General features: G+C 42.6%; 1 protein-coding gene across 1 annotated transcript in view; it reads left to right on the plus strand.

Annotated features, from left to right (window-relative positions):
* Nucleotides 1-5,826: 5,826 nt before the first annotated feature.
* LOC104951461 (cell cycle control protein 50A-like) overlaps nucleotides 5,827-11,843 on the plus strand; it is an 8,657-nt gene continuing 2,640 nt past the window's right edge. Inside the window, exons 1-5 of the mRNA XM_010778119.1 lie at nucleotides 5,827-6,308; nucleotides 7,039-7,158; nucleotides 8,182-8,289; nucleotides 8,673-8,760; nucleotides 10,703-10,849. Coding sequence (XP_010776421.1) covers nucleotides 6,072-6,308; nucleotides 7,039-7,158; nucleotides 8,182-8,289; nucleotides 8,673-8,760; nucleotides 10,703-10,849 — 700 coding nt within the window. The 5' untranslated portion in view covers nucleotides 5,827-6,071. The remainder of the gene's footprint in view (nucleotides 6,309-7,038; nucleotides 7,159-8,181; nucleotides 8,290-8,672; nucleotides 8,761-10,702; nucleotides 10,850-11,843) is intronic.

The raw sequence follows: 11,843 nt of genomic DNA on the forward strand, positions 1-11,843 counted from the left end.
ATCTCTTCTCTAGCTGTACTGTTCTGCAGGCTAATACCTTAAGTGTGAATCTATACGCCTACTGCCTGAATCTGCTTTATGGTTTTCACTTTCTTTGCTTCATTTGTTCTGGTTTTAATTCAGTAGGTGAACCTATATGTTCAAAAAATGGTGTGTGTGAGCTTACTGTGTGTGTATTAAACTAAAACGGACAGATTTGATTTCTACTTTTTTTAAATTGTAGTAAGTGATTCATTGCTGGTGTATAGGCTGCTGCCTGAATATGCTGAGTGAAAGGCAGGTTTTCATATCAATAAAATCATTTCTGATCCTAAATATCTTGGTCACATTGTTCTGTTGTCTTACATAATACACTTGAGTAAAAAACATCTTATTGAAATAAATGTTCTCTTTTACTTATTGGCATTTGATATTGAGGTAATCAAAAAGCAAACGTTTTGGACTTCATTTTTTTAAAAGGACAGTGTAATCCTTTTGTGGACACTGGAGCATGAAATGCTAATCTCTCCCAGATGGTCATGTGTTAGTTCAGGCAGGTGGAGGGCATATGGGCACCACAGCACCAACCCAAATGCTGCCTCCGCCACCTAGAGAAGGCTCAGCTGCCCCGACATGCTGCATGTTACTTCCTCCCAGCCTGCCAAGGACACACACTCACACACACACTCACTTTGTCCCAGGCAGATCCGTCAGGAGAATGAACACTTGACTCTCATAAATATCCATTCTTATTGAGGCTAAAGAACTGGCAGGCATGGCTATATAATCCCAGCTTTAGGGATGTTCAGCGAGAGGCAGAATCAATGGCAAATGAGGGGACAGTGCAGCCGTCCGTAGCAAAAGATGAGAGTCATCCAGTGCATTGCCCTTTCTACCTTCAGTCTCTTATTCCTTCCAGCCCGGTGCCCGGCTGCTGTAACTGACTCAGTGGCTGCCTCTTTACTGAGCGTCCCAACAGTGGTTCAGGCGAACGGTGACAATAAAGCTACACCGGCCGCAGGGCACCCCCCCTCTCTCTGCAGCAGCAAGGCTACGTCTGGTCCAAGACAAGGGTCGTTACTGGGTTACTAGTCAGTCATCACCAGTGGGCAGAAACATGGTGACCTCTAGTTGAATCAGTGGTTGTTCAGGTCTTTGTTGACACTGTACTGCATTTTGGTACATTTATGGGCATGGGCAAATGGAGAACATTATGCAACAATATTGTAGGGTAAACTGTTTTTTTTCTACAAACTATTAACACAGTGAGATTTTTTATATATGTGTATCAGTAATGTGGATAGAAGAAGAAGGCGCCATTTTGTTAATCCACAAGGGGATATTCAGTTTTTCCCTATTTAGTTTTACAGTACAAATACACACTTGCACATAAGGTCTGAATAAACCACATGCACAAACACATGAATTGTATTATGGGGGCGTGCCAGAGCGAAGAGGTTGCCATGTTTCACGGCGTCAGGGAGCAGTTTGGGTTATGGCGCCTTGGTTCAGGACACCTAAAGTCAGGCACATTATGCAGTGCCCAAGAGGTGAAGAGGCTCATCTCCAGCTACCAGTCCTCACCCACTGCTTCGGGCCGATCGGCGCACTCGAGAACTGGTGACCCTTCGGTTCCCAGGTCAAGTCCATACAGACTGAGCTACTTCCAGTCCACACCCAGTGCTTTGGGCCGATCGGGGCACTCGGGAACTGGTGAACTGGTGACCCTTCGGTTCCCAGGTCAAGTCCATACAGACTGAGCTACTTCCAGCCTAATCTAGTATCATTTACAATGTAGTATACAGCTACAACAGTCTGGTCGGGACATTTTCCCTTACATATCATCCCCTCTTAAGTCACAACCTCAAGTTAGTTAGACGTCCAACATGTTAACATTTTTAACAATTTACTCAGTGTTTTATATTCAATTCACATATCTCCTACTTATTCTGCTTCCTAGGTAAATAATGAATGTTTACAATAATGTATACAATGTTCGAGACTTAATATGGGAATAAATGATAATTTTTGCATCGTTATTCTTGTATTCATTTCATTCATCAAAAGACATATTAAAATGATTATGATGGGATTTGTATTTATTTATTTTATTGGTATTGAGATACACAATTCACTTCCAATTGAATTGACTTGAAAAGTATAGCTTTATTGAAATGTTATCACATTTAAATTAATAGTTTGGCCCTGATCTAGCACACGTAGTGCATACAGAAGGCGCCTTGTACCTAGGACAGTATGGGGACTTGGTCGGCACGACATAACATTGTCCTTAGCTAGCTAGAATGATTGTTAGCGGTATCAAATTATTACTGCTCAAATATCCCTACAATAAGGGCTGGCTTCTTTTCGACACAAGTATAGTGGTAGGTTACTAAAATAGTGAACACACACTTGTGTTCGTTGTACGGTGCTGTGTTGACCAAAGCAACAGCAATCAATTGTCACAGATGTTGAGCGTGAGAAGGGTCCACCATTTCCACACTCAACTTGTTGACCTTTCTCAGAGCATCATTCGGGCTCTGCTTTAAAAATGACTTCACATTGGGACCCACTTACTGCCTGCACTCAAAACCACACATGTAACACAATTCCAGTCACAGCACATGTCCTAGCCATAAGACTTTATTATTGCTTTCTTGTGGGAGTAAACAGGCTGTCAATCGCATCACTGGCTAACAGGGGGTCAGTCACACAAACTATGATTCATGTGTGTACACGACTTGCTGTGCTGTTGCCTAAAGCCCGGATGACTCAACAAACTGTACCAGAGTGGCGCTCCTGTCTCCTGCTGCTCACACTGATTGGACTTCTAACAGCACATACGATACTGTTAAACAAACAAGCTGCTACTAATGCTGCTCATCCATCTCTGCACAGGGAGCAGAGTAGAGGCGGAGTCAGGGACTGGCCGGAGAGACTGATAATGAGCAGCCATAAATGAGAGGTACAGGAGGATGTGGATGGTGTGTGCTGTAGTCTGTGTCCAGGTCTCAGTTAAGGCTGAGACGCAGCTCTCTGCTGGTGCCTCTGGAGCTCAGGATTGGGCTTAGTGTACTCAGCCAAGAGCACGGTGACATATGTGCCATTATTTATAGCCAGCAGATCCGCTGAGAGGCCCAAGGGCTGCTTAGAGAAGGTATTATTTGAGAGCCCAGAGAACAACCTAACTGCCATATAGCTCACAGGACATGTAGAAACACAAAAACCACCCACAAACAGGAGAGGTATTGTACTGTCATCAAAAAAAGAAAAACACAGCAAAGATAATCAAGTGTATGCTGACAACAGTATTTACTAGATCCTAAGTGATCAGCTGGAGTTAAAGCTTGTACTGGGGTTAGTTCAACATTGTCTGGACAAAATGAGCACTTCTAATAAAAAAACGATTTAATTCAGTTTATGTATTAAGGGTTGCACGATTTAGAAAAAAATAACTAATTGCAATTATTGTGACACGATTTCAATTACAATATGACCTTAAATATTGGAGGGGTGATTATTTTGAAAGCATAAGTCACTACAAAATATAATAAAATGATTATGTCGCAATTTATTTTTTAATAAGTCATAAAACAATCTGCAGCACCTACAGCAAATATTTTTATATTTTCACATATTCTGCTTCCAAATATTGTGCATACTGGAATATGGACATTGCACAAGACCATCATGATTTTGATCAAAGATTGAACAATTGCCTAGCACTTTATTGTCACATATATGCATGCAATGCATACAGAGTTAAGGCTGTTACGACAGTGTTGCGACATGCTTCACAGCATGTTAAAGCTACATGTCACAAGTACAATAAAATAGGCCAGAGTGTGCGGAAATAGCAATAGATCAGTGAATGAGATCACAGGGACTAGGAGACCCCTTCTTTCTTAGGCTCAGTGTGCAGTGCAGATGAGAAAGAGCAGTGGACAGTCCAGCTCCAGGTGGATTCTACTCCAATGGAATTTAAAATTGACACAGGAGCTGATGTCAGCATCTTATGTGAGGCAGAGTCCTGCACGGGTCTGATTTTCAAGACCCGCTCCCGTCCCGCACCGGGTCTTGAAAATCAGACCCGTGCAGGACTCTGCCTCACATAAGATGCTGACATCAGCTCCTGTGTCAATTTTAAATTCCATTGGNTTGCGGGTGTTGCATAATAAATATATTTAAATAATAATAATTTAGTTTAATGTTTAAATCCTCAGACCTCTCCCCCGCGGGACCGAGCATAATCATAACCTCTGCAGCGCATCTATCTGCTGCTGAGCGCGCCACATTCTGAATGACTGAGGTGAAGCTCTCCAGCGGAGAATACAGCATTTTCCAACACTTCCTCAAGAGCGAAATCCAACGTCTTGGAGGCTTTTGGTGTCCTCCTAGATGGAGAAAATAACCAACATCCCACGTTTTTTGAGCCAAACATGCAACTGCGTGTGTTAATAATTGCACGTTTTCACTGCTTATATATATGCGGGTTCGGGTCGGGTTGCGGATCCTGTGCCGACGGGTCGGGTCGGGTTGCGGAACTAATTGGTAATATGTGCGGGTAGCGGGGCGGGTTCGGTATTGCACGTCGCGGGTGCGGGGCGGGAGCGGGTCTTGAAAATCAGACCCGTGCAGGACTCTGCCTCACAGCCACAGTCGCCCAAGGTAAATCCACAAGCTACCCTGCAGTATACAAAGTCATTCAAACTAGCTGCACCTTTACCAGCTTTGAGAGCACTTTCATGATCAATCATTATAAAACATATCATATCTATTATTCTGAAATGGACTAATCTGCACAATGACTACTTTTACTGTCGCTACTTTAACTATATTTTGATGATAATACTTTTCTACTTTTACTTGAGGAACATTTTGAATGCAGGACTTTTACTGTAACAGAGTATTCCTACACTACACTACTACAAGTACTATTACTTTTACTCAAGTACAAGATCTGAGTACTTCTACTTTTACTCAAGTACAAGACCTGAGTACTTCTACTTTTACTCAAGTACAAGACCTGAGTACTTCTACTTTTACTCAAGTGCAATATCTGAGTACTTCTACTTTTATTCTAGTACAAGATCTGAGTGCTTCTACTTTTACTCAAGTACAANTATATATATATATAAATATGTTTAGTCATAAATCATGATTTTAAAAATAAAAAGTTGCTTGAAGAATATTCACAAAAATTAAGCAATTGCAATTTAAAGGAAAATCCTTAAAGCAAAAGCCTTTATAACTTAAAAAACATGTTATTAATGTAGTGAAACCACCAGGGGAAATGTTGGAGATGTGTGATGGGATTTTTGTAGAACTTTACTTTGTGATGTTATTTAATATTGCATTGCAGTCTGCTTACCTACCAGTTAAAGAAATACAACAATTGAAACGAAGCTACACGGACTTGAGTGTTACATGATGGTTTTAAAATTCTCAGATTATTGGAAAATTAGAAAAGAGGATTCGTGTTGGTGGATGTATTTATTAAAAATAGAAATGACACAATGACAACCTTTCTTACATCTTCATATGGTCTCTCAGTTGAATATACTTTTTTTTAAAACATAAAACATGGATTAAATCCCCTAAATAATCAAATTAAAACAAATGACAACACCATTTATAGATTTAACATAAACTCGTTTTATTTCTCATATAAAGCGTTACATCTGGTTGTGTTTACTTTTAAATCCGGTTGTGTTTACTGCACAAGTTGCGAGAGACGTTGGTTTTGAGCAACAACAGAAAGGTGGCGGTAATGCGCTATTAAGCTGTTTGCCAACCGCCATTAAAAACAACCCAAAAAAGAAGAAGGAGGCGTGACGTCAACACGTTTTACGTCAGTTGTTTGTGTTCTTCCTGAGAGAGCTAACTAGCTCAGAAGCTGATGATACAAAAAAAAACGACGGATTAAATCATATAAATAACAAACTTTAAACAAATGACAACGCCATTAATAGATTTAAGACATCAACTCGTTACATGTCTCATCTAAAGCGTTACATCTGGTTGTGTTTACTTTAAATCCCGTTGTGTTTACAAGTTGTGAGAGCCGTTGGTGTTGATCGACAGCAGAAACAATGATGGCGTCCAGTTACACCGCAAAAGAGGAGGACGGTCACATCACGGTGTCCGGACCCGGGACTCTGAGGAGCAGGAAGCCGGAGAACACGGCCTTTAAGCAGCAGAGACTCCCGGCCTGGCAGCCCATCCTCACCGCGGGCACCGTGCTGCCTGCCTTCTTCATTATCGGACTGCTCTTCATCCCCATCGGCATCGGACTCTTCGTCACCTCTAACAACATCAAGGAGTTCGAGGTGACATGTTGGTGTTAAATCAGCCATATAACCGTTATAATAACCAGAGGTGGGAGAAGTACTCAGATCTGTACTTTAGTTACAGTATAAGTACTCAGATCTTGTACTTTAGTTACAGTAGAAGTACTCAGATCTGTACTTTAGTTACAGTAGAAGTACTCAGATCTGTACTTTAGTTACATTAGAAGTACTCAGATATTGTACTTGAGTAAAAGTAGAAGTACTCAGATCTAGTACTTGAGTAAAAGTAGAAGTACTCAGATCTTGTAGTTAAAGTAGAAGTACTCAGATCTTGTAGTTAAAGTAGAAGTACTCAGATCTTGTACTAGTTAAAGTAGAAGTACTCAGATCTTGTTCTTGAGTAAAAGTAGAAGTACTCAGATCTTGTTCTTGAGTTAAAGTAGAAGTACTCAGATCTTGTAGTTAAAGTAGAAGTACTCAGATCTTGTACTTCAGTAAAAGTAGAAGTGCTCAGATCTTGTTCTTGAGTTAAAGTAGAAGTACCTGAGTAGGAATACTCTCTTACAGTAAAAGTCCTGCATTCACAATGTTACTCAAGTAAAAGTATAAAAGTATTATCATACAAATATAGTTAAAGTAGCGACAGTAAAAGTCATTGGGCAGATTGGTCCATTTCAGCGCAGCTGGTTTGAATGACTTTGTGGAAGGCGACCTGAAGCTAAGGTTTTGCACAGTTCTGTATGGATAACATTTCCCTGCGTGTTTTCAGATTGATTACACAGGAGTAGATGCTTCCAGTCCGTGCTTCAACTGCTCCCAGAGCTTCAGCTGGAACAGCAGCCAGCCGTGCACCTGCTCCATCCCCTTCTACCTGGAGCAGCCGTACGAGGTGAGAGACGCAACGCAGAGGTGGGAGATAGTGGAGTACAAATACTTCCTTACTGTCCTTAGAGGTCACCTATTCTGCAAAATCCACTTCCTCATGTCTCTCTACATCAACATGTGTCCCCTCTTCTTCATGTCTCTTCTACATCAACATGTGTCCCCTCTTCTTCATGTCTCTTCTACATCAACATGTGTCCCCTCTTCTTCATGTCTCTTCTACATCAACATGTGTCCCCTCTTCTTCATGTCTCTTCTACATCAACATGTGTCCCCTCTTCTTCATGTCTCTTCTACATCAACATGTGTCCCCTCTTCTTCATGTCTCTTCTACATCAGCATGTGTCCCCTCTTCTTCATGTCTCTTCTACATCAACATGTGTCCCCTCTTCTCCATGTCTCTTCTACATCAACATGTGTCCCCTCTTCTTCATGTCTCTTCTACATCAACATGTGTCCCCTCTTCTTCATGTCTCTTCTACATCAACATGTGTCCCCTCTTCTTCATGTCTCTTCTACATCAACATGTGTCCCCTCTTCTTCATGTCTCTTCTACATCAACATGTGTCCCCTCTTCTTCATGTCTCTTCTACATCAACATGTGTCCCCTCTTCTTCATGTCTCTTCTACATCAACATGTGTCCCCTCTTCTTCATGTCCAGTGTGACTGTTTGGCCAAGGAGAGGTGAGGCGACACAACAGTCGGTCCGTTGGGACGTGTTCTTTGGTGTCCGTGTGAAGGAGCCTTAAAGTAACAGACAGAGAATCAGCACTTTTGAAACGGGGCTGAAACAGAGGGGATTATGGGATGCTACTTTATTTTTTAATCTTGTGTGGATCTGTGCTGTCCTGTTTTTCAATATATCCCTGTTGCTGTTAAACTACTGAATTTCCCCACGGGCATTAATAAAGGGCCATCTTACTTGATTTGCTCGCTGGTGCCTCAGCGACAGTTACATTTTTCTCGTTTATTCCCTTATGATTTTGTCCTCTACACTTCCAGTGATCCAGATTTGTCTTTGATCCACAGAGCAACGTCTACGTGTATTACGGCCTCTCCAACTTCTACCAGAATCACCGTCGCTACGTCAAGTCCAGAGACGACAGCCAGCTGAACGGAGACCCCAAATCTCTGATGGTGAGACTCAGTGAAACACGGAAAACTTAAATAAAGTAATTTATTTAAAATGTGAAATTTTACCAATATATTCACGGACCACTAGGGGGCGCTCACGGACCACCCACACTTTGAGAAGCACTGCTCTAGGGTCATCATGCCAATCTTAGGAACATAACTATCATAACTTCAACACAGTGTCTCATGAGCGTCATCCGTGTAGTTAGACATCCGGCTACGTACACAGCTACACCTCTGTTATCACGTGCTGCTCTGATACAGAAGGAACATTCAGTATTCTCACCCCTTCTCTTCCTGTTCTCTTCCTGTTCTCTTCCTCTTCTCTTCCCCTTCTCTTCCCCTTCTCTTCCTCTTCTCTTCCTCTCCTCTTCCTCTTCTCTCAGGAACCCAGTAAGGAGTGTGAGCCGTACGCTTTCCACGAGAAAAAACCCATCGCTCCGTGTGGAGCCATCGCCAACAGCATGTTCAACGGTGAGCCGCTCTCCTGCTAGGTTCAAGGCTTTGTCACCATGTGCTCAGCAGCTGCAGTGTGGATCTGGAGACGAGCAACTGAAGTCCCCTCCAACTGAGCAACATGAACATATAGGACATAGAACAGATACAACTAGAGTTTAGAGAGTTAGTTAAAAACTAAGTATGTGAAAAATATTTAGTTTTTCAGTTGAGCCGTACTTTTCTTTTGGTGTAAATTCCTCCCGGCATGCCCAGTTCCTTTCAGGCTGTATGACATCACTGTAACGTCTCGTTGTGAATATGGATAAAAGATGGCCACGTGTAAGGTCATCTCCTCCCGTGAATCCAGAGAGGAAACCAGAGTTTGAATCTGAAAACATTTCTAGTGCAAGAGAATGTTTTGAGATGTGTAAATACAAATACAATAGAAAGAGTCAAGTACATGGAATATGATATAAAGATAAATAATTAGAAAGACGTAAACAGATGAATGTAATGGATGGTCTTTACAGAGTTCAGGTGTTTAATGAGCGTATGGCCTGTGGGATGAAACCGTCTGGTGGTTTTATTCCTGATGCTGCGACAGAACACTTTGTTTCGGGGGTGATTTGCATCTAAAGGCCCAGACACACCAAAGTGACACCAGAGAACACGTCCCGACCGACCCGATTGTTGTGTCGTCTCACCTCTCCTGCGTCTTGGCCAACAGTCGCACTGGAACACACCGCAAAGACTTCAGCCGACAGCCAAGTAGCACGTACGCACTGCGCATGCGTGAGTGGCAATAACTCTCCTTACCAGCAGGCGGCTGTAGTGTGTATTCCTCATTCAAAAGAGGCAACAACCTTCAGCTCCCTGATGCAGATAGAAACTATTTAAGCATTGTGGCTGGCAACCTTAAAGTACTGCTGCCACCACATTCCATGCATCAGTAATTATAATCCAAGATTATATTAATATACAACATCATAACACTGACAGGCAGCTGAACAGCCAATCGGAGTGATTTATTTTGCCGTCAGCTCCCCGATTCGACATGTTGAATCGGGGGCGGAAGGTGTCGGCACGGCCGAAAACACACAACGGTGCGGGTCACACCAATCTGAGTAGGGCGACAGGACGCTCATCGACGGCAAGACTAGGGATGCATACCGGTATCCGGTCGAAATACCGGATACCGGTGGCTACGGTATACCGTACCGAAATCAGATCCAGTTTCGATACTTTTAAAAAGAAATCTAAAAGTTTTTTTATTTAATTTAAAAGTAAGCTGTAATATCCTTAAACTCGGGCCCAAACCGTCAAATTACGAACTCCACAAACGAGTCAATGTGGAGTGTGGGCTGCACCATATTGTTGACATCCGCCAGCCAATCAGATCGCGCGCCCCGCTTCGGTGATAGGCTTGATTGCCTAGCAACGCTCGTCACCATCCTCCCGAACGTCTGAGCCTTTCGGTTAGCTGTCATTCTTAATAACTACTATTAGCTCGATGTCGGCTTTTTGTTTGTTCTCTCGTTGAATCTCAGGTTTAACATGAATTCTAACGGTGCTATAACGGTCTGTTTGCATAGATAAGATGTGCTATTCACGCGGCACACCTGATGGCGGGTGTTATAAAAGATATTCCATGATCGGTTTTCTTCATATTTTTAATGTATTTTTCATTGTTTGTTCAGTAACCTACTAAAAGCTCCAAGAAGTCCCACAATTGAATTTAATATTCATTTGACATGTGAACTATATCGTAAAGCGCTTCATGGGAGTCATTGTGGGATGATACATTTTCAAAGTATCACGATATGTATCGGTTGAGTATCGGTATCGTAAAAAAGTCACCGATATGCATCCCTAGGCCAGACATCTATCCACGGCGGAAATGGGCTCGGTGTGTCCGGGCCTCCGAGTATGATTTAAGGAGTCGTTTCTAACCCTCTGTCTTTCCTTTCTTTATCTGCAGACACGTTGGAGCTGTTTTACAACGACCCCAACGGCACAAAGGTCCAGATCCTCCTGAACACCACGGGCATCGCCTGGTGGACGGACAAACACGTGAAGTTTGGAAACCCCGGAGGAAACAGCCCTAACCTCACCGCCGCTTTCCAAGGTTTCCCTTCACTGCTTTCTAATCATATCCACAGATACAGTGACGTCCCAGGCCCCGAGCTGAAGAATGAAATGCTGTAATGTCACTGTGAGACTGACCGTTGAGCGGCCCGACCAAGCAAGGAGGCAGAGTCCCGGTCCTGTGTTTAGGGTCACTCACCTTTTGTCAGTGTCATTCCTCACTTTATATGTTGGATGGGAAGAAGTGAGCACTGTACGTCTGCTACCCTCTGCCTTCATGATACATATCTCTATTTACACTGAACAAAGATCACCAGCCTAAGGCACACCTGTGCAAGGTGCTGTCTGCAGTGATGCAAATTAGTCGCTTTTCGGCGCCTCCCGCTTTTTTAACGCTGATTTGGGTGACTTGTGTAATTCGTGGAGAACCGAAGAGTTTTCGTTTTGGGGGGGGTCCGTCCGTCCGACTGACGGACAACTTCTCACTTCAAAAAAGAAGAAGAAATCTAGATCGCAAAATAATTAAACAAGCGAGTGCCTGTTTTTCCTGGCCAAGGACAGGTTCCTTGAACACAACACGAGCGTAACTTCACCATAGGTCTTCACGTGGTTATGTCTCGTCTGAAATGAGTGCTGACGGAGAGCATCGGAATGCCGCTCCAACTCTTCAAATATTGCAGTACCCATAAGGAGCCGTACACATGCCGCAGTGTTTGCGTGGCTGTGTCTTTAGTTGTAAGCACAGTGGCGATCTGTTGTTATTAGGCCATCTGAGTTAGCTAGCGCTATGCATAACGGAATTTAAAGCTTTATCATACAACCAGGTTGGGAAGGAGAGCATCTCTTCTGAGAGGCTTCCACTAACCTCAGCTACAAAGTGAGGGTTAAGGCACACCATTGAATATGTCAAATATATAGTAATTATTAATGAGAAACAATATAAGGAACTCAATGAAAAACCACAGGTATAAAAAATAAACTAAATATGACAAACAAAAAAAAAAGTATGTAAAACAATAACAACATAGAAGTAA

Source organism: Notothenia coriiceps, unplaced genomic scaffold (genome assembly GCF_000735185.1).
Source record: "Notothenia coriiceps isolate Sejong01 unplaced genomic scaffold, NC01 NC01_scaffold00018999, whole genome shotgun sequence".
In the NCBI taxonomy this organism is placed as follows: domain Eukaryota; kingdom Metazoa; phylum Chordata; class Actinopteri; order Perciformes; family Nototheniidae; genus Notothenia; species Notothenia coriiceps.